This window comes from Hypanus sabinus, unplaced genomic scaffold (assembly GCF_030144855.1).
Source record: "Hypanus sabinus isolate sHypSab1 unplaced genomic scaffold, sHypSab1.hap1 scaffold_62, whole genome shotgun sequence".
Classification (NCBI taxonomy): domain Eukaryota; kingdom Metazoa; phylum Chordata; class Chondrichthyes; order Myliobatiformes; family Dasyatidae; genus Hypanus; species Hypanus sabinus.
This window is the reverse complement of record NW_026781476.1, coordinates 1,239,263-1,262,952: the sequence shown is the minus strand read 5'-3', so window position 1 is coordinate 1,262,952 and position 23,690 is coordinate 1,239,263. Positions and strand designations below refer to the sequence as shown.

Sequence of the window (23,690 nt, the reverse complement as noted above, 5' to 3'; positions counted from 1 at the left end):
GATTGGCTGAGCGGCCTCTGTCTGATATCTCATGGCTCATGGTCTGAAGAAGAGGCCAGTGAGGTTTCATTAGGATTAGGGTATTCACGCCTGGATTATTGTATTCAGTTTTGGTCATTCTGCACAAAATGCTGGTGGAACACAGCAGGCCAGGCAGCATGTAATGGGAGAAGCACTGTCGACTTTTCGGGCCGAGACCCTTCGTCACTGACAGTGCTTCTCCCTGTAGATGTTGCCTGGCCTGCTGCGTTCCACCAGCATTTTGTGTGTGTTGTTTGAATTTCCAGCATCTGCAGATTTCCTCCTGTTTGGTCATTCTGCTACAGGAGAGAGGACGTCAAACTGGAATGAGTGCAGGGGAGATTTACGAGAATGGTGCCGGTACTCGAGGTTGGACAGGTTGGGATTTCACACCTGGAAGTGCAGGAGATTGAGGTGACCTTATGCAGGTGTCCCAAACCATGAGTGTACAGAAATGGGGTATATGCGCAGTCCTTTTCCCCACTTTTGTGGAATCAACAACCAGTGGGCACTGGTTTAAGGTGAGAGAGGATTGATTTAATAGGGATCCCAGAGGAAAATTATTAATCCACTCTCACTTCCGGTTCATTGTTTAACTGACACGGTGGGTGCACTCTCAGGTTGGAGGAGCAACACCTCATATTACATCCGGGTAGTTTACACCTCAATGACATGATATCTTTAACTTCTAACTCTACCTTTTTTTTTCATCAACCCACACGCCCGTCTCCTCCATCCTGTGTCCACTCTTCCCCACTGCGGATTGTCTCCCTCTCGTTCCGCTTTTACTTTTTTCCCCCCATTATCCACTCTCCTATCCTATCAGATTCCTTTTGTTCAGTCCTTTGCATTTTCCTCCTACCAGCTCACAGCATCTGACTTCATCTCCCACCTCCCCCACCCACTCACCTTCACTCTTATCAGGCTTCACCTATCACCTACCAGCTTGGACTCCTTCCACTCCCCGCACCATCTTATTCCGGCTTCTCCCACTTCCAGTCCTGATGAAGGGTCTGGGCAGGAAATCTCTGTTTTGCTTTATCCCCTCTATAGAAGCTACCAGACCTCCTGACTTCCTCCAACAGTTTGTGTCTGTGACCCTGCATCTCCAACATCTGCAGAATCTCAGCGGGACACAGTGCAGAATGCAGAGACTACATCGGGTGTCACTAATGTCGAGGAGGCCACACCTGGAAAACTGGAAACAGTGGATGACCCCAACAAGCACGATGTTTAAAAGTTGCCTCATATGGAAGGACAGTTTGGGACCATGACTCGTGATGAGGAGAGAGGTTATCGGCAGGTCTGGCACTTCATCGACTTGCAGTTGGCTTCCAGACCCCGACACCCCTCCTTATCGCTGTAAACCTCTCCCTTTTGTGGACAACACTGCCACTTGGTGGAAATTTGCCGCAAGAACAGGACCGCCTGATTTGTGGACTCCATTGTCACCAGCTGGCGCTCTGCCGCAATAACGCTGAGAGAAACGTGACGCTCAGCTGCTGAAATGTTTATTCAAGATTCAGGGTTGCTGAATTCCATTTCCAACAGACACGTGTAAATGAGGTCGAAATAATTATTACTCCGGCTCCAGAGCAACACAACAACACAACAGTAACAACATATATCCACAGATTATATACCGTGTACGGATTGATTGTCTGTTCATAAAGTGAATAAAAACGGGGTGGGTGAAGAAGGATACCTATGGTCCACACTGTCAGGGTGTTGTTTACCGGGAGACAAAGACTACAGGGACGAGAGGTTTTCTGTTGACTAATACACTGTGTGTGGACCCCGCTGGCAATTCTGGTGTTGTGACCCGAATCGAGACAAACACCACGCTGCCCACTCCACCAACAACACGGCACAGCCGGACACATAACAGGGGACTTTATCCACAACACTGGATTCAGTGATGAAACCCGTGATTAATGTTGTTGTCCGTCCGAAATCATAAGGAACGCCCAATAAGGTGCTTTTAAATGTGAGCGCACCACCACAGGTGACGTCACGACGACCCCCCTCGCTCCTGACTCCGTGATCTGCCCTCACGTGCGCGGTGTCGTCCGCGTGCTGGTGAGCTCGGGCTTTATCAGTTTAACAGCTGGGAAATAATCACGTGACCACTCCCTCCCTCACCGCTGACAGCAGAGAATTCAGGAACTGCGCTATTCCCATTCGTGCAAAACGATGTCAATCACTCATTACCACCCGTCGCAGAGGCGGACAAGCCGAGAGGGTGTTACCCCCACTCCGACCTCGAACTCCCCATCACAGCGGAGTAAATGTCCGCTTTCTGATTTATTTCCATTTCCCTCCGAGGGAAGTTGGGGCGTTTGTGAAGCGTCTCCTGCGGCTGGAGTCTGACTTATCGGCAGGAGGTAGGAGGAGACCGTTCGGCCCGTCGGTTTGATGCCGGTTCCCCGGGGAGGGAGGAGGATTTTATTGATAGGAAAAAGATAGTGTGAGAGGGGCGGACAGGATGTTTGTCCCGGTGGAAATCTGTGGAACCGTCTGAGCACACGGTGGTGGCGAGCAAAGGGATTCACACATGGGGGCAAACACCAGCAGCCTTCTGACGTGCAAGTGGGGACAATGATTCGGGAAACGTGACAATTATGCGTGTTTTGTTGAGATTGTACTTGGAATCCCACTCCCCATACTAACACGGGTTATACAGACCAAAGAACAAACTGCTGGAGGAACTCAATTGTCGGGCAGCATCTGTGGAGAGAAATGAACCGTCAACATTTCAGGCTGAGACCTTCCTTCTGGACTGAGAGTGGACAGAAATAGTCAGAAAAAAGAGGTGAGGGGTACGGATGGGGCAAGAGATGTGGAGTGAGAGGTGGATCCATCTGAGGGAGGAGGTGGGAAGGTGGAAATAGTGACGGGGTGGGAGGTGAGTGGTTGGGGCAACACGGGGCTGCAGAAAATTGAAATTAATTCCACAGAGGATTAACAAAGAGGTGAGAGAATGTTTGTAATAGAGAGTGCAATGAAGATTCACCAGACTGATCCCTGGAGTGGTGGGGTCATCATATGAAGAAAGGTCAAATGTGATAACCCTTTCAATTAGAGAATTGAGGACTGAGAGGTGAACATTGAAATGCACAACATCATTACCGATTGAACCAGGGATCCCAGTCTCTGCAAAAGGGGGTGGATGCCTAGATTATATAAAAAAAAACATGTATTTTTTTTAACTTTACCTGCTCTCCCAGTTTTCACTTACCCTGGTCCTTCACACACCCTTACTCCTTAAGGTTTAGCCCAGTAGCAACAGTCAGCAATTCATTAATTTGGCTTTTCCTAATGCCTCAGGGGTTGGTGTTTCCAGAAATTTATCAGTATCCATTGCTGCTGATTTCCACACACAAATAAATCAAAAGGGATTTCCCCAATCAAATCGATAATTAATCGATCAATAGCCCCCAAATTTGTTCCTATCCCAGACGCAGGCCCCAAATTTGTTATGAACCTTAATGCTTTAGAAACAAGCCAGCAGCCATAAACTACACTTGGAGTCTGGTTTTGATAGAATCTGCTTAAAAAATAGCAACTTAAACGAGATAAACAGAAGTTAACAGTATTATGTGTATATACGTGTGTAAATATAACTCCCAAACTAGTGAGCTCAGGGGAAACAAGGCTTGGAGTCTTGGGATGGTAAAGTGCAAAAGTTCAGTTCATCCACAGAATAGATGATGAGAGATATTTGTAATCCAGGGTAAATATCAAGAGAAGGCAATTATGTCAAATTCCACAGGTTCCATGGTGGTAAAATGAGAGAACGGTTGCTGTAGACTTTATCTGTCATCATTCCAAATCCACATATGAATTATTACCGAAAGTGACTTGTCACCAGGGGTATCGTCTTCAACTGAATTACCACACCACATCTAGGCAAGGGTTAAGACGTCAGTGGTCTTCACAGGATACCCCAAAACAGATCCACTCCTATGGATCAAACAGGGTCGCAATCACACATTCGAAGTATGGTGATTGATAATGAACCTACCATTGTGGGCATAGGAAAGTTCTAAACAGCGACCCTGTGGTGAACTACATATACCTGACTGGACACGCCCCCCCCCCCCCCCCCTTGCTGACTGCTTCTATGTCTCTGCCCACAGACCCCTGTATAAAGGAAATTGGAGGCATGGCTCCTCCCTCAGTCTCCAGGATGTGTGCGTTGATCTCTTGCTGTTCTGCTGCTGAGAATGTTCAATTTTTCAGCTAATAAAAGCCCATATCTCGCCTCATGTCTCCGACAGTTATTGATGGCACATCAGACCCTTGGCCACTAGTTCCTGGATTTTGATCCTTCCGTTTTTCCTCCGTCTGACTCTGAGTGTCTGTGTCATCGGTTAAAACTAAACAAGCTGCGAGCGATGTAAATAAGCTGTAAGTCAGACTGATTCACCTTCTTAATCTCTGTCTCTCTTCAAATGACAGTCCACAGCAAATGAAACCTAGGGATTCATAACAATGGCCACTCCCCATTGTGAACTTGCTGATGTCTCTGCAGGGTGGAAGAGCGAGTGAATCTCTTCCCACATACTGAGCAGGGGAATGGCTTCTCCCCAGTGTGAACTCGCTGGTGATTCTGTAGGGTGGATGAATGAGTGAATCTCTTCCCACATTCTGAGCAAGTGAACGGCTTCTTCCCAGTGTGAATTCGATGATGACTCTGTAGGTCAGATGACCGAGTGAATCTCTTCCCACAGACTGAGCAGGTGAATGGCTTCTCCCCAGTGTGAACTCGCTGGTGTCTCTGTAGGGTGGATGAATGTGTGAATCTCATTCCACAGACTGAGCAGGGGAATGGTCTCTCATCAGTATGAATTCGCTGATGACTCAGTAGTTGGGATGACTGAGCAAATCCCTTCCCACATTCTGAACAGGTGAACGGCTTCTCCCCAGTGTGAACTCGCTGATGACTCTGTAGGTTGGATGGATCAGTGAATCCCTTCCCACAGACTGAGCAGGTGAACGGCTTCTCCCCAGTGTGAACTCGCTGATGACTCAGTAGTTGGGATAACTGAGTAAATCCCTTCCCACATTCTGAACAGGTGAACGGCTTCTCCCCAGTGTGAACTCGCAGATGACTCTGTACTTGGGATGACTGAGTGAATCTCTTCCCACAGACTGAGCAGGTGAACGGCTTCTCCCCAGTGTGAACTCGCTGATGATTCTGTAGGGTGGATGAATGAGAGAATCTCTTCCCACAGACTGAGCAGGTGAACGGCCTCTCTCCAGTGTGAACTTGCTGATGACTCTGTAGGTTGGATGACCGAGTGAATCCTTTCCCACAGACTGAGCAGGTGAAAGGCTTCTGCCCAGTGTGAACTCGCTGGTGACTATGCAGGGTGGATGAAGCAGTAAATCCTTTCCCACATTCTGAGCAGGTGAACGGCTTCTCCCCAGTGTGAACTCGCTGATGTACCAGTAGGGTGGATGACTCACTGAATCCTTTCCCACATTCTGAGCAGGTAAATGGTTTCTCCCCAGTGTGAACTCTCTGGTGTCTCCGTAGGTTGGATAAATGAGTGAACCCTTTCCCACATTCTGAGCAGGTGAAAGGTTTCTCTCCAGTGTGAACTCGCTGATGACTCTGCAGGGTGGATGAATCAGTGAATCCTTTCCCACACTCTGAGCAGGTGAATGGCTTCTCCCCAGTGTGAACTCGCTGGTGACTCTGTAGGTTGGATAACTCAGTGAATTCTTTCCCGCATTCTGAGCAGATGAACGGCTTCTCCCCAGTGTGAACTCGCTGATGTCTCTGTAGGTTGGATGGATCAGTGAATCCTTTTCCACATTTTGAGCAGGTGAAAGGCCTCTCCCCAGTGTGAACTCGCTCGTGACTCTGTAGGTGGGATAACCGATTAAATCCCTTCCCACAGACAGAGCAGGTGAATGGCCTCTCCCCAGTGTGAACTCGCTGATGTACCAGTAGGGTGGATGACTCAGTGAATCTCTTCCCACAGACTGAGCAGGTGTATGGCTTCTCCCCAGTATGAACGCGCTGGTGTTTCCATAGGGTGGAAGAGTGAGTGAATCTCTTCTCACAGACTGAGCAGGTGAACGGCCGCTCCCTGGTGTGAACTCGCTGGTGAGCCATTAGGTCAAATGACTGAGTGAATCCTTTCCCAGAAATTCAGCAGATGACTAGCCTCTGCCCAGTATGGTGTGAACTGACTGGTGTGTCCACAGGTGGGAAGACCAACTGAATCCTTTCTCACACACAGAACAGATGAATGGCCTTGCCCAGTGTGAATTTGTACCTTCCAATTGAGATAACTGAGTGAATCCATTCCCACTTTCTGAGCAAGTGAATGGCCTTTCTCCTGTGTAAAATGACGGGCTTGCCAGTTGGTCAAATGACCAAGTTAATCCCTCCCCACAGTCTGAGCAGGAAGGATGGTCGATTGAATCCCTTGCTCCACTTATTAAATATCTAGACAGAGACAACAAAACTGGTGTGCCGTGTTTGAGCTTCCTGGAGACAAATTCCTTCTCATTTTTAACCTGTAAAAAGATATACAAAATCCATCAATGGGTTTAGGACAACATTTCAGATGAGATTACTTGAGTTGCCAAGCTTTGATCTGGTATCACACTGTTACAGTGAGGTTAATCCCAAGTTAGACAGATAAATACTGGCAGACCACAGTATGTGCGCTTGCAACACTGTGTGTCAGACAGAGTGGTCAGCAACACTGGGGCTCCACAGGGGACTGTCCTGTCTCCCTTTGTCTTCATCATCTACACCTCAGACTTCAACTACACCACAGAGTCTTGCCACCTTCGGAAGTTTTCTGATGACTCTACCATCGTTGGATGCATCAGCAAGGGAGATGAGGCTGAGTACAGGGCTACAGTGGGAAAACTGTCACATGGTGTGAGCAGAATCATCTGCAGCTTAATGTGAAAAAGACTAAGGAGCTGGTGGTGGACCTGAGGGGGGTTAAGGCACCAGATACCCCTGTTTCCATCCAAAGGGTCACTGTGAACATGGTGGAGGATTACAAGTACCTGGGGATACGAATTGACAATAAACTGGACTGGTCAAAGAACTCTGAGGCTGTCTACAAGAATGGTCAAAGCCATCTCTATTTCCTGAGGAGACTGAGGTCCTTTAACATCTGACAGATGATGCTGAGGATGTTCTACGAGTCTACGGTGGCCAGTGCTATCATGTTTGCTGTTGTGTGCTGGGGCAGTAGACTGAGGGAAGCAGACAGCAACAGAATCAACAAACTCACTCGTAAGGCCAGTGATGTTGTGGGGGTGGAACTCGACTCTCTGACGGTGGTGTCTGAAAAGTTGATGCTGTCCAAGTTGCATGCCATCTTGGAAAATGTCTCCCATCCATTCTATAATGTACTGGTTAGGCACAGGAGTACATCCAGACAGAGACTCATTCCACTGAGATGCAACACTGAGTGTCACAGGAAGTCATTCCAGCCTGTGGCCGTCATACTTTACAACTCCTCCTTCAGAATGTTAGACACTCTGAGCCAATAGGCTGGTCCTGGACTTATTTCCACTTTGCATAACTTATTATCATTTAATTATTTTTGGTTTTATTTTGCTATATTTCTACTCTATTCTTGGTTGGTGCAACTGTAACAAAATCCAAATTCCCTCGGGATCAATAAACTATGTCTGTCTGTCTGAAATCTTCTCCTGACTGGGCAGTGTGCTGGTATCTGGAATGACCATCAATTCTCTGATGTTCTTCCTGTCTCTATAAGAATGGGGCATTTTTGCCATCTCCAGTTTATACCCTGGCTCAGTTTGACTCTCTCCATTGGTATTACTCCCTGTTCCTGCTGAGCTGCATGGGTGCCTGGCCCCACAGTAACTGAAACAGTCTCACACAAATAGTCTCTTGACGTGCAGCTGGGATTTTCTTTTATGTATTATTAACTTAATGTGCCACAGTTTTAACGCCATATAAAAATTCCTGCTGAAATGACTGGTTGGTCCGCACAGCTGTTAAAAGGACTTAGGGTGAATTTTTGTATTATTTCAGGTTGTTGTCACAGTCATAGCAAATTTCAACACAGAAACAGGCCCTTTGGGCCATCTAGTTTGTGCTGAACTATTTAAACTGCCCACTCCCAATCCAGGTACCTACACGAACCTCTTAAATGTTAAAATCAAGCTCGCATGCACCACTTGTGCTAGCTGCTCATTCCACATCCGGAAGACCGTCTGTGTGAAGAAGTTCCCCTCATGCTTCCCTTAACGTTTCATGTTTCACCCTTAACCCATGGCCTCTTGTTGTCTCAGTGGAGAAAGCCAGCTTGCATTTACGCTATCTATGCCCCTCTACCACAATCAAATCTCCCCTCAATCTTCTACATTCCAGAGAATAAAGTCCTGACCTGTTCAATCTTTCCTTATAATCCAAGCCCTCCAGACCTGGCAACATCCTTGTGAAATTTCTCTGAACTCTGAAACTCTTTTACATCTTTCCTGTAGGTAGGTGACCAAAACTGCACACAATAATCCAAATTAGGCCTCACCAATGTCTTCTACAAGTCAACATAACATCCATCTATTGTCAGTATTTGGTTCATCAAAGCCAATGGGCTGAAATCTTTTTTTCCATCTCTATCTAACCGTGATAACACTTTCAGTGAATTAAGGACTTGTATTCCCAGGTCCCTTTCTTCTACAACACTCCTCTGTGCCCGACCAGTCACTCTGAAAGACCTCCCTTGGTAGGTCAGACCAAAGTTCAACAACTCACACTTGTCTGCATTAAATTCCATTTTCCATTTCTCAATCCATTTTCCCAGTGGGTCCAGATAACACTGCAAGCCATGATAGTCCTCCTCGCTGACCACTACACCACCAATCTTCATTTCATCTACAGATCTGCTAATACAGTTAAACACACTATCCTCTAGAATACTGATATAGATGACAAACAGCAACAGATCCAGCACTGATCCCTGTGGCACACCACTAATCAGAGGCCTCCAGTCAGAGAGGCAACCATCTGCTACCACACTCTGGCTTCTGCCAAAGTCAGTGTCTCATCCAATTTACTATCTTATCTTGAATGCTGATTGACTGAACCTTCTTGACCAACCTCCCATATGAGACTTTGTCAAGTGTCTTGCTAAAGTCCATGTAGACAACATCCACTGCCTTGCCTTCATCCACTTCCCTGATAACTTCCTCGAGAGACTCTATAAGATTAGTTAGAAATGACCTGCCATGCACATAGCCATGCTGTCTATCCTTAATCAGTCCACATCTATCCAAATACTTGTCCGGGTCCAGCACATAACGTCACTACTGATGTCAAGCTCATCAATGTACAATTTCCTAGTTTATTTTTAGAGCCTTTCTCAAACAGTGTCCTCCAATCCTCCAATAACTCACCTGCCACTGAGGATTATTTAAATATCTCTGCTTGTGCCCTGACAGTTTCTGCACTTGTCCTCCGCAGAGTCCCAGAGTCCCAGATTTATCCACACTAATTTGCCTTAAGAAGTTGTTGCTGCTTTGCCTCACTTCTATAGACTCTGTGTCCATCTCCAGTGTAAATACGGATGCAAAAATAATCTCCCCCATCTACTTTGTCTCCTCATATGGATTACCATTCTGATGCAGAGGATTAATTTTTTCCCTTGCAATCTATTTGCTCTAAACATATCTGCAGAATCCCTGAGGATTCTCCTTCACCTTCTCTGCCCAGGCAAGCTCATGCCTCCTTTTATTTTTTTTCATATGTGTTCACTTGAATTTCCTGTATTTCATAAGTACCCCATTTGTTCCTATCTGCCTGTACCTGGTATGCACCTCCTTTTTATTGATCTGGGAGAGGAAAGCCAAAGGGGTGACAGAGCTGCATGGAGGGAGGTGGGGGTAAGGGGGGCTAAACTAAACTTGCAGGGGGAATGGGAGCCTGAATAATAGAACAGATAGTGGAGGGGTGATGGAGACAGTTGGTGTTCAGTCCTCCGACAAAGTCAGGAATGAAAAAGTTGAGCATGGTGCAGTGAATATGCTGAGCCCTGTATATTTCAATACAAGGAGCAGTGTAGGAAAGGTGGATGTGTTCAGGGCTTGAATAAAGATACTAGGATCTGGCAACTGTGGACTGGGACAGGCTGCTTTATGGCAAAGGTGTGTTTGGTAAATGGGAGTCCTTCAAAGCCAAATTTTTAAAGTACAAAGGGGGAATTTGCTTCTCAGAATAAAAAGTGAAGATAAAAAACTGTAGGGAACCTTGGATTTCAAGGGATATTGAGACCCTGGTGAAGCATAAAATGAAGTTGTATAACAGGATAGGCAGGATAAAAAATGCAAGAGAACACATAAGAAATAAATCCAGATGGCATGAGATTGTCCTGCAGAAATGATGAATGATAATCCACAGGGATTCTCCAGATAGATCAAGAGCAAAAGGATTGTAAGGCACAAAGCTGGTCCTCTGGAAGACCGGAATGGTGATCCACTTGTGGAACGAAAGCACATGGGGGAGATCTTAAATAATTTTTCATCTATGTTTACTCAGGAGATGGAGAAAGGCTCTATGGGAGTGTGGAAAACTGGCATTAAAATCATGGACCCTGCACAGATTAAAGAAAAAAAGTGATTTCGCTGTTCAACCTAGAACATAGAAATCTACAGCATGTTCTGGAGTATTGTGTGCAGTTTTGGTCTCCAAATTTGTGGAAGGATATTCTTGCTATTGAGGGAGTGCAGCGCAGGTTCACAAGATTAATCCCTGGAATGGTGGGACTGTCATATGTTGACAGATTGGAGCCACTGGGCTTGTATACACTTGAATTTTGAAGGATGAGAGTGGATCTGATTGAAACTTATAAGATTATTAAGGGATTGGACACACTGGAGGCAGTAAGAAAGTTCCCGCTGATGGGTGAGTCCAGAACTTGAGGCCACAGTTTAAGAATAAGGGGTAGGCCATTTAGAACAGAGATGCCTAAACTTTTTCACCCAGAGAGTGGTGGATATGTGGAATGCTCTGCCCCAGAAGGCAGTGGAGGCTAAGTCTCTGAATGCATTTAAGAGAGAGTTAGATAGACATCTTATAGTGGGGTGAAGGGATATGGAGAGAGGGCAGGAATGGGTTACTGAAAGTGTATGATCAGCCATGATCACAGTGAATGGCAGTGCTGGATAGCAGGTCTGAAAGGCCTACTCCTGCACCTACTATCTATTGTCTATTGTTCCAGGCCATTCAGCCCACAATGTTGTGCCAACCATGTAACTTACTCTAGAAACTGCGTAGAATTTCCGAAGTGCATAGACTTCTATTTTTCTAAGCACCATATTCCTATCTAAGAGGCTGTTAAAAGACCCTATTGTATCTGCATTGACCACCGCTGCTGGCAGTGCATTACACAGACCCACCACTTTCTGTGCAAAAAAAAAATAACCCTGACATCCCTTCGGTATCTATTTTCAAGTACCTTAAAACTATGCCCCCTCATGTTAGCCATTTCAACCCTGAGAATAAACCTCTGGCTATCCACACGATCAATGCCCCTCATCATCTTATACACCTAAAAAATGCACTAAACAGAGACAAGGAAATTATCCATTGCATTGAGGAATTGTTCAAAGTATCGAAGTTAGTTTTTTTTTACACAGAGATTGGTGAGCAGCCCTGGTGGACGCAGAAGCGAAAGGGTCTTTTAAGGGACTCCTGGATGGATACCTGGAGCTTAGAAAATTAGAGGGCCTTGGCAAAGGTAAGGATATGTTTGGGACAGCTTTGTGGGCCAAAAGGCCTGTATTGTGCTGTAGGTTTTCTATGTTCCTGTGTAGAAAAAATATAAGGGCATAGAACAGGTAAATTCAAGCAGGCTTTTTCAACTGATGTTAAGTGTAATGACAACCAGAAGTGATGGGTTAAGTGGGGAGGTGAAATTTATGGGGAATATGTGTAAAACCTCTTCATTGAATTGGCCGTGAGAGTGTGGAAAAGAAGCCAGCACGAGTGGTGAACATGAGCTCAATTTTACCACTTAAGAAAAGTTTGGATGGGAGCCTGGATGGTAGGGGTATGGAGGCCGATGGTTCCAGTGCAGGTAGTTGCATTAGAAAGCTTTAATGTTCTTTTGGCATTGACAAAATGGGCTAAATAGCCTGTTCCTGTACTGAACTTCTCCACATTTCTATAACAGAGAAGCTGGCCAAACTTGTTTGGAAGGGAAAAGGTAGGATTGACAATGGAGCAGCAATGGCTGGAGTTTCCGGGAGCAATTCGGGAACTGAGTGATCGATACATCCCAAAGAAGTGGAAGCATTGAAACGGCAGGAGGACACAACCGTGGCTGGAATAAGAAGACAAAGCCAACAGAAACACCTAAGAGAGGGCAAACAAAAGAGCAAAAACTATTAGGAAGCTTTAGAAACAAAGTTTCTAAAACAAAAAGTCAGATGAGCTCAGGGCATGGCATTATGATACTGTAGCCATTAATGATTCTTGGTAGCACCCAGCAGTCTGAGACACTTAGAGGAACAAAATACCCGGGACCTCAATATCTCTTGAAAACCACGGTTCCCTGCACCAGTTACCTTACAACTTTTATTTTGGCAGGCATATACAAACTCTATACCCTCACTTCTGAAGAACTCCCACTTGCAAGTACTGCTTTTCGAGAAAAACAGCCAGTCCCAATCCACACTTGTTAGATCTTTCTGATACCATCAGAATTGACCTTCCTCCAATTTAGAATCTCAGCTCATCATCTAGCCCGCTTTTTTTTTTCCATATTTACTTGGACTCTTATGTTGTTACGATCGCTAGATATGAAGTGTTTACATACACTAATTTCAGTCACTAACAATGGATCATTTCCTAACAGCTTATTGCACACTTCTACATCGGGAATTCTACATCCTGATTAAGGGCACATTTGACAAACTCTAACCCATTTGGTCCTTAAATATATAAAAAGTTAAAATCGCTTACTATATCAACCTTTGTTTTTTAGCATAGACTGCAATCTCTGCAAAGTTTGCTCCTCTAAATCTCTCAGAGTATTCGGTACAACCAAGTCCCAATAATGGCTACAATATCACAATTCCCTGTCCTGAGCTCATCTGGCTTTCCTACGATGCTTCTTGCATTGTGATATACACAGCTCAGCACATTCATCGCACCATGCTCAACCTTTTGTCTGCTGACTCTATCTGAGTTCTGAACAACGTCTGTCTGGGTGTCAAGAAAGCAACCTCTCCCTCAATGTCACAAAAGCAAGGGAACTGGTTGTGGACTACAAAAGGAATGGAGACAGGCTAACCCCTATTGATATCAATGGATCTGGGGTTGAGAACATATGGACATTTGACTTTCCTCTGCCAGGTAATCCCCCCAACAGTTTACAAAGTGGTCTACCTGTTGTTGTATGAGATGACCCCAAGAGTACTCTGTGACGGCTATTTAACCTCATTCCCCTTCCTGACTCTCACCCAGTTTACTGTGTCCTGCACCTTGGGTGTAACTCACCTCTCTTGATGTTATAACTATCACCCCCTCCAACTCCTAGATGATCCAGAATTCATCCATTTCCAGCTCCAGCTCCTTAAAGTGCAGGGTTACAAGCTGCAGCTGGATGCACGTCTTATAGGTGATGGTATCAGGGACACAGGAGGTCTCCCCGCCTTCCCACCAATGTCCCATCTAATTTGTAATGACCGGTGTGCCAAAACACCTTGTGCTGTGCAATTTTTACCCACTGACAACAAGACGTGCACACTGAATTTTAAATAGGGAGGTACTTCTTTTAACAGCTAGCAAATCACTGTCGATAAAAACTTTGATCTCCTCTGGGTTTGATCGAGTTCATAGGCACTCTCACACAAACTATGTAACAGGCCTGTTGTGGGTTATAAAGGATTTTCTCACTAGAACTTTTGCAAACCGTCCACATGTGATTTGCTTGCTAAATGATACTTTCAAAGGTCAGATTTCCAAATATCACTCCCCACTTGCAAATTCTCCAGCAAATTTTGCATCGCCAGAATACTGCAACACCAGTTTCCGTATTTTACATAAATATTTCCCCTGAACCCTCCCCCACGTGACTGACGGTGGTGAACTCAGTGATGGCAATGCCAATGAATATGAAGGGAAGGGCAGTAGTCTGTCTCACTGGAGTCTGGCACATTTGTGATGTGAAAACCGCTTTTTCCCCAGGACCAAGTTGTTTGATATCATTACGTACCCAGGGAGAACGGGACAAAACATGTTCTCACCGGTAGAAAAGGGCAGAACGAGAGGAGGTAGCTCAAGCAACACACACAAAATGCTGGAGGAGCTCAGCAGGCCAGGCAGCATCTATGGAAAAGAGTACTAATGCTGAGTTCCTCCGGCATTTTGTGTGTGTTGCTTGGATTTCCAGCATCTGCAGATTTTCTCTTGTTTGTAATCGGAGATAGAACAAAGGTGATTTTCTCAACTGGAGATGTAAAAGATTTTGTTCCCTTTCTCCGAGTTCCTAATCCTTGCGTTTAGATAGCTGGAGCTCAGCTGTGTCTGAGAATCCATCGGTTCCCATTCCCTCAGCGGCCGGAAGCTCCCCGGGGCCCGTGTACGGATCGTGGGGCTGAGAGAGAGGGAAGAGAGCAGGACTGTCCCAGGATTGCGGACTATGATGTCCGGAGTTCACAGCAAATGTCCCTCAGTCGGTGTTTAAGATAGCAGCCCGGAAAATCATTCTTACCTTTACCGATCCGGAGCGCCTTTGTGTACGGCGCGCATGCGTGCTATTCGGTGACGTCATCAATCTTGATGCCTGCGCATTTGATCGTTGCTTCAGAGGCAGCGAAATTTTAAACCCAGGGTTGTATGGGTAATCGCGGTGCCATTAAACATTCCTGCTAGTACCGGTTTCATGTCCACACCGCAGGGTTTTTTCTGTGTAGAAAACTCAGTAACTGTTTTAACGTAGAAAGCAGCTCCCAAAAACAATATACTCAATATCAACAGGCATTCCATTTACCTAAAGCCTCTCGGACAACCCTCTTTCAAAGGCAGATATAAAACACAAGAGATTCTGCAGTTGCTAGAAATACACACACACACACACACACACATACACACACACACACACACACACACACACACACACACAAAATGCTGGAGGAACTGTGCAGTTCAGGTAGCAACTAAGCAGAGAAGTACACAGTGTAGGCATGCTGAAGGGGCTCGGACTAAACGTTTTCTATTTATTCCTCTCTACATTTGCTGCCGGATCTGTTGATTTCCTCCAGTATTTTGCAGAAATTAACCAGTTTTTTTTTCAATCAATCAGTTTCCAAATGTGTCTGATCTTTCATCTGTAGCCACATCCTGCAGGTTCGGTTTGTCTTCTTCCTCCTCCTTGTAAACTCCAGGCCCCATCTGTTTCTGGAGCCCCAAATCCCTGACTGGCAACTTGATTTCTGACTCTGCTCCATTCACTCGCTAGTCTGCCGTCAGACTTCAGAGGTTCATTGGAACAACCCAGCAGTTCGAAGCGAAGACCTTTGAAAATTGTGAGAGTGACCTAAAACATTGAAAAGAGCGGGGAAGAAGGAGTTTAACCATCTTCGTCCGGAACCCTGAACAACGTCACAACCACAGTGAGCTCATCGTCTTGTTCAGCCGGAGAAAATCATGCAGGAAATTCATGCAGGTGTATAAGATGATGAGAGGCATTGGTCGTGTGGATAGTCAGAGGCTTTTTCCCAGGGCAGAAACGGCTAACATGAGGGGGAATAGGTTTAAGCTGCTTGGAAGTAGGTACAGAGGAGATGTCAGAGCTAAGATTTTTAAACAAAGGGTGGTGTGTGTGTGTGGAATGCACTGCCAGCGACGGTGGTAGAGGCGGATAAAATAGGATCTTTTAAGAGACTCTTAGATAGGTACATGGAGCTTAGAAAAATAGAGGGCTATGCGGTAGGGCAATTCTAAGCAGTTTAGAGACTAATTAACATGGTCGGGACAACATTGTGGACCAAAAGGTCTGTAATGTGTTGTAGATTTCTGTGATTCTATGGAATTCAAGGGGAATTTCCTATCCCACGGAGAGGTGACTAGTTGCAACCTGTCATCTCAGGGAGAGCAAGAGGGGAACGGCAGGGATAGATTTTCATAAACTGATACGGAACAGAAACATGGGCTGAAACCAGATGGGCCGAGTGCCCTTTCTAGTGTACATAGTGAGTGTAGTGGAGACTGTAAGTACCTGAGACACGGGATTTGATACAGAGTTGATTTATCTTTCACAGCTCCACAATATTAAACACCAGTCTAGTTTAAGGCTAACATCAGCAGAACGGACTCCTCCAATGCTCAGTGACCAGGATTCAGTCCTGGGTGCGATGAGCAGCCGCAAGAACTGCAGAATCTGACAGTAACAGTCCCTGATGAACCTGCAGCAGCCTTCAGTCACCGTGATGGTTAAACATTTAACACGGAGCTGATTTGGACTTCCTCCCTGATGTGAAGTTGCTGCTGTTGCAGCAGCTGGGATGAGTGAGTAAAACTCTTTGCTCTCTCCGGACAGAAATGTGGCCTCTATTTATTGTGAACTCACCGGAGCATCACAAGGTGGGTTAACTGAATGAGTCTCTTCGCACACACGGAGCAGGTGGACGGCCGCTTGCCAGAGCGAAGCTGTTGGTGTATCTGCGATGGCCGACTGAACCCTTTCCAAACTGAGAGCCAGTGAATGACGTCACACTGCTATAACGTCATGGCGATGTATCCAATCAGATCACGGAGACGGACACGTGCTCGCGCTCTCCTTGCAGCGAGAGGGGCGCTGTCTTCTCCAGCATCTCCGTCTCCACATTCAAGGACCGGCGGCATTCAAGCGCTGGTGACCTGATACAGCGGAGCTAACGTGATGTTGTGTTCGATATTCCTATCGACAAATCCTTTGAATTCTTTACACTGTTAAAAGTTTACAAAGAATGTCAGTGGATGAAAGACAACATTTCATTTTTCAAAATGACCCTGAGGCGAGCGGGGTAATTTAGTGAAGGTTTATAGTCTCTGTTATATAACGCAGCCATGACTTTTCTTTCATACTTAAAACGTTCATTTAATGCCCCGGGCAAATATTCTTCGACCAGCCTTATCTTATCTTCTTCATCATACCTAACGGACGATATTGGCGAATTATGGTAACCTTTGTTTGAAAGCCATGAAAAGCAATGGTCACAGGTCGAGGTTTCTGCTGAGAAGAGGAGTTAAACACCGGGGCTCGGTGTACCCGGTCTTTTCCAGGCGGAGTCTCCAAAACGTCAGAAAACAAACGAGCGAACAGCTTTGGAAAACATTCTGAAGGTCGATTGCCTTCGACCAACTCAGGAAGACCCAAAATTCGTATATTGTTCCTTCTTGATCTGCAGTGGCGGGTTCCAATCTGCTAATTAAATTTGTTGACTACACGCATTGATCGGCCGAATCCCAAATAACGAGGCAGCCTACAGAGAAGAAGTCATCACCCCGACACAGTGGTGTCAAGAAAACAACCTCTCCCTCATTGTGACAAAAACACAGGAGCTGGTTGTGGATTACAGGAGGAATGGAGACAGGGACCAAATTCAACATTTCCAAGTCTGTTATTGACACAAAATACACATTTTAATATTGATCATGACACAATGTATTTTATATAACGTTATACATTTAGGTATTATAATTAGTAAAAAAAAATAAAGATCTCTACAAAGCGAATATAGTTCCTTTAATGGTCTCCAGGAAACAACAATTTTCCTGATGGAATCCACTTACTTTTTCTTTAATCGGTCGTATTCATGCTGTGAAAATGATTTTACCTAGATTTTTATATGTTTTCCAAAATATACCTATCTTTTTAACTAAAAAACAAATTCGATCAAATTGACTCACATTTCTTCCTTTATTTGGAACAATAAATTAATTAGTATCATTTACAAAAATTTGAAAAAGATGGTGGAATTCCACTTCCTAATTTAAGACTGTATTATTGGGCTGTGAACATTAGAGAATCCTGTTTTTGGTTATATTGTCTTGATAAGAACTAAAATCAATTGTGGGTTGATTTGGAATTAAAAGCAGTTAAACAATTTCATTTAACTTCAATATTAGGAGCTCCATTACTTTTACAGCACTTTAAAATTCCAAATTTAAATCTTTACCCGGTTATTAAACAATCCCTACGGATTTGGGTTCAGTTTCGTGTTTTAAAAACTTTTAAACAATTTAAGATGACTAGTTTTTTACATCGAAACTTCTCATTTATACCTTCAACAACTGACCCCATTTTTCTCCTATGGAAAAATAAAGGGATCCTTTCTTTTACAGATTTATTTTGTGATGGCCGATTGATGATCTTTGAAGAGTTAATTAACAAATTTTCTCTCGCTCATACACATGTTTTTCAATATGTTCAGTTTTGACATTTTTTACAACATTATTTACCTAAGATTCCATGTTTACAAGAATCTGATTTGTTGGATACCACTTTGAAATTGAATCCCTTTGTGAAAGGTTCCATTGGCAGAATGTATCATTTATTTTTGTTACCAAACGAGAACCTATCACTAAAGATTAAACAAGATTGGGAGAGAAAACTTAATATGACCTTTGTTAATGAAGATTGGCTTCGAGTTTTTAAAAATGTAAATTCCTCTTCTGAATGTGCCAACCATTGTTTAATTCCATTTAAAATTGTTCACCGTTATTATTTAACAAAGGAGAGACGATCTAAAATATTTCCTAGTATAGACAAATGCTGAGATAGATGTAAAACTGAAGTAGCTACTTTGTCACATATGTTCTGGTCAAGTTCTTCATTAAAATAGTTTTGGAAATCTTTTATTTCTACAAGTTCTAAAGCTCTGAAAATTAATTTACAACCTAATAGATTGACTGTTCTATTTGGAATAGCTCCACATCATATTCAGGGTATTTCATCTTCAGATCAACATGTAATTGCATTTGTTACTCAACTGACAAGAAGTGCTATTTTATTAAAATGGAAAGATATTTCTTCCCCTACATTCATTGAATCGTTTTCTCAAGGAATGTTATGTCTTAGTTTGGAAGAAATACAAGTAGAACTTTTGATCCTCGATTCGATTTTGAGAGAAGATGGGGTTCTTTTGCCAAATATTATCATTTAATTTGAATTATGCTATATGGTTTCCGTCCAATTTTATTTTTTTTATAAGTGTGAAATGACGGTTGATGATTCTTTTAAAAAAAAATTAGGTAATGGTCAAACGTATTGCTCCGGAGGGTTCATTCCTAATGGACTTTTCCCCTTTTTTTCTGGTTACTGGGTTTTTTTCCGCGTTAGATGGGACACTTTTTTCCCCTTATTTTTCTATATATATATATTTATCCATTTTTATATTTTACGATCAGTTTTTTTCAGCTTTATTAACTGTGTACATACTAATCTATTGACGTTTTGCATCATTATATAGCTGTAGAAGATTATGCATCAATAAAAAAGATTCTGAAAATGAAAAATGAAACTGGCAAAACAATCACTAGACATATGGTGCAGAGTCACGTCGAGTTACATTGTGAGGTCGAGTCCATTTTATCATTCATTTAGATTGTAACTGTAGACAGGAAACCGTCTTTGAGCCGGGCGTGTCGCGCTTTAAGGCTTTTGTATCTCTTCCCCGATGGGAGAGCGGGATTGCAGCATGAATATCCAGGTAATGTGAGGGTCTTTGAGTACATGGCCTGCTTTTCCGAGGCAGGGGAAGAGTAGGAAGAGTCCATGGAGGGGAGGCTTGTTTCCCTGATGTTCTCTGCTCTCCAAAGTTCTCTGCGGTCATGGGCAGAGCAGTAGCCATACGAAGGCGTGAAGTATCGACAAGAAGCTCAGAGACCTCGGCCTTCTCCCTGCCTTGTGTAGCTAGATCCTGGACTTCCTGTCAGATCGGCGGCAGGTGGTAAGAGTGGGCTCCCTCACCTCTGTCTTTCTGACCCTCAGCACACATACCCCACAGGGGTGTCTCTTTGCCCCCTACTTTACTCTCTGTATTCCCATGACGTGTCGCCACCCACAGCTCCAATCTGTTAATTAAATTTGCTGACTACACTACACTGACTGGCCTAATCTCAAATAATAACGAGGCAGCCGACAGAGAAGAAGTCATCAACCCGACACAGTGGTGTCAAGAAAACAATCTCTCCCTCATTGTGACAAAAACAAAGGAGCTGGTTGTGGATTACAGGAGGAATGGAGACAGGGGACAAATTCAACATTTCCAAGTCTGTTATTGACACAAAATGCACATTTTACTATTGATCATGACACAATATATTTTATATATTGTTAATGATATAAAACATATTTAGAGATTGTTACTGACAGAGCATCGTATAATTTGTGTTCCGTGTGTTATGTGAATGTACTTGCCGGTGATGCTGCCACAAGTCAGTGTTTCTCTGACCCTGTACCTTCCCGTACTTGTGCACTTGGCAATATCTTCAACAGGACCTGAGAAATCTCAGTGAGATTTGATTAGTGATGATCATCTTGGCAACTCGGTAGGTCGAATGTATGAGACAGTACACCGTTAAATGCAAAACCCTGAACAGTGTCGATGATCAGAGGGATCTTAGACTCCAAGTTCATTGCTCCCTGAAAGAGACCGAAACAGATTAATCGGGTGGTTAAGAAGGCAAATGGCGTGGTTGCCTTTATTAGTTGAAGCACTGAGTTCAAAAGTCGGGAAGTTGTGTTGCGGCTGTTACGAGCCTGCGGTCGTACTGTGACTGTTTCTTTAAGAGCGCCGGCGTGAGGAGGCGAGGCTATGACGTCAGTCACAGGCTGACAGCGCTGACTGTGGACTGAACCATAAGAGAGAGAGAGAGCGAACTGCAGACAGGCAGTCGGCCAGTCTAAAGAGAGAGAGAGAGAGACTGGAAAAGCTGATCGCTTCAGTTAGTCGCAGCTGAGGCTTGGAACTCTCCTATGCCCACAAGAGTGGGTTGATCATCGGTACACGGAAACACAACGAATGTGTGTGGCTGTCACTTCGTATAATCCATAGGAGTGGGGTTTGGAATATTTTGTGTTAACCTTTGCCTGGGTATGTTGTGTGGTAACCCCTGGAAGACGGTATTCCTGTGACAGGTCACTTTCGCTGATAACTCGTCTGTGGACGGATTCAACGGATAAAAACTTCGTCGACGGTTATTTTGAAGTAACGGCCTTTTCTCTACGTTTCACCCTGGATTACAAATATCTCTCTCCCGTCAGTTATTCCTTGGATTACTGAACTTTCCTAATTTACCATCTCAAGACTCTAAGCTTTGTTCCCTCACGTTCGATAGTCTGGGAATTATATTTACACATATATACACTTAACACTGGTAACTTTCCTTTATTTCGTTGTTACTATACTATAAGTCGATACTACTAAAGACAATGGATTTAACATCAAAACCAGACTCCAGTGTGAACTCTATTGCTGCTGGTTCGTTTCTAAAACGTTACAGCTCGTAACACAGTTTTATAGAACTAGTTAGACCACATCTGGAGTGTTTCATACAGTACTGGTCGCCCCCATTCTCGGAAGGATGTCGGGGCTTTGGAGAGGGCGCAGAAGAGGTTTACCAGGACACTGCCTGGATTAGAGGGCAGGAGCTATAACGAGTGTTTGGACAAACTTGTGTTGTTTTCTCCAGAGCGGCGCAGGCTGGGGTGAGACTGGATGGACGTTTATAAGATTACGAGAGGAATAGATAGAGTGGACAGACGATATATTTTTCCTGGGGTTTGAAATGTCTAATACATTTAAGGTGAGAGGAGATGTGAGCGGCAAGTTTGCTTCTTTCCACAGACGAATGAGTAGCTGGATGGGGGCCTGGGTGGGGGCGGTGTCACCAATCCTGACACGTGATCCTGTTTGCCCCTCCCCTCCCATCTACGCGTCTGTTACCGAGGCCCCGCCTCCCGATGATGTAACAATCTCTTCGCGCATGTTCACAGTCTCCGGGTGGACGGTGTTATCCTCTCCGCTCAGAGCTGAAGTGGGTCGGCTGTATTACCAGGAAAGACTTTCGTCTCTTCCGTCGAGATCACTGTCTGCGGGACTTTCCCATCGGTGAGTACTGAGACCGATCCCGAGCGGGGAGATCCGATGTTGGCCGTGAGCCCCGAACTGAGGACCAGGAACTCATTTGTTTTCCAACTATCTGGGCTCGTCAGAAATGTGTCGACTTCACTTAATCTGCATTGAACGATACAAACCAGGAGCCCAGGCTGTCTGTTTCCGCAGAATTGAAATGGAAGTCCCGCCGACAGGTCACGTGAGGCTGTGTGCCGCAGTTTCGCCCCGCCCTCCGCTTTGTGATGCCAGATCACGTGTTGTGATTTTGGCCACTGAGTTCCGTTAACTTGCCCGAACTCGTCTCGCTTCCTGAGGCTCCTCACATTTGTCCTGGAGCTTTATGGCTGTTGTGTGTTCTCCCGGACTGGGGTGGGTGAGAAAAGAGAAGGGATCTTTGATTTCACTGCCTGCTTTAACGAGGGACTGGGAAGTCTCGGGGTGAGAATGGTTTCTGTGATGTGCTGATCTGTATCCAAAGGTCGCTGCCGTTTCTCACAGTCACGGGCGGAGCAGTTACCATGCAAAGCGTGAGGTGTCCGGATGGGAATCTTTCTGTGGTGTGTTGATAAAAATTTGGTGAGGGTCAAAGTATATATGACAAAGTTCTTGTTGTTTCTTCTAACTTTGTCATTTTTGAATCTTTTATACAGTAGTATGTATCATTCATTCAGTAGCTCTGGTGTGTTCTGACGTCTCCGGACCGGCTTTTTCGTGTTTACAACAGCAGGATTAGACCCGTGAGTCTGGCGTTCAAACTGTGTTTGGAAATTCCCCCACCCCTCACTCATTCGGTGAAAATCAAGCAGAATCTCAAGTTGCTGGAGATGTGCACTAAAAACTAAATGTTTGAAGTCATTCTGACAAAACGTCATAAACCTGATATGTAAGGTTTTTTCCTCTCCCCGCAGCTGTTCCTTACCTGCTGAGTGTTTCTGGTAATTCCAGCTTCTTTTTATTACATTCACCCTGGACTGGTTTACATTTCCTGAAATGGACCTGATTTAACCTGGAAATGGAAATCACTCATCTGTGATAGTAGATCAGTAAAGGAAGCACAACTTTTCCCTGTCAATTATCCTGGTACCAGTTTGTCTGTTATTGCTGGAAATGTGTTCAGTACAGTTGTTGCTAATGAGGTTCACATGAATAATCTCAGGAATGATAGAGATGGTTCTGGACCTGGAGTTCAGAGGGTCAGTGGGGGTGGAGTTCAGAGGGACGGTGGGAATGGTGGGGGATGTATGGTTAAGTAAACCTACCAAATGCTGAAAAGCCTGGATACAGTGGACATGGAGAGGATGTTTCCATTAGACAGAGAGTCTGTGATCTGACAGCACGGTCTCAGAATAAAGGTGCTTCCCCTTAAAATTCATTTGAGAAACTTTTTTTGCCAAAAGGTGTCTGAAGTGTGGATTTTGTTGCTGCAGAGTTTGGCTGAGGCTGCCATTTGTGTATATTTATGACGGAGATTAATATATTCAAGATTGCTAAGTAGCTACAGGGTTACAGGAGGAAGGCAGGAATATGGTGTTGGAATAAAAATCAACCATGGT

General features: G+C 44.6%; 1 protein-coding gene and 1 pseudogene across 2 annotated transcripts; one reads left to right on the top strand and one right to left on the bottom strand.

Annotated features, from left to right (window-relative positions):
• LOC132389660 (oocyte zinc finger protein XlCOF6-like) overlaps positions 1-23,690 on the top strand; it is a 58,928-nt pseudogene that overhangs the window by 14,264 nt on the left and 20,974 nt on the right.
• Positions 4,420-14,916, bottom strand: LOC132389634 (gastrula zinc finger protein XlCGF26.1-like). Of its 2 annotated transcripts, none has more exons than XM_059962149.1 (2): positions 14,748-14,916; positions 4,420-6,555 (listed from the first exon to the last, which is right to left on the bottom strand). In XM_059962149.1, the coding sequence occupies exon 2, from the start codon at positions 6,146-6,148 to the stop codon at positions 4,508-4,510; it is 1,641 nt and encodes a 546-aa protein (XP_059818132.1). In that variant the 5' UTR covers positions 6,149-6,555; positions 14,748-14,916; the 3' UTR covers positions 4,420-4,507. The 2 variants fall into 2 exon arrangements, with proteins under 2 accessions (XP_059818132.1, XP_059818133.1); XM_059962150.1 differs by lacking the exon at positions 14,748-14,916 and adding an exon at positions 7,293-7,571.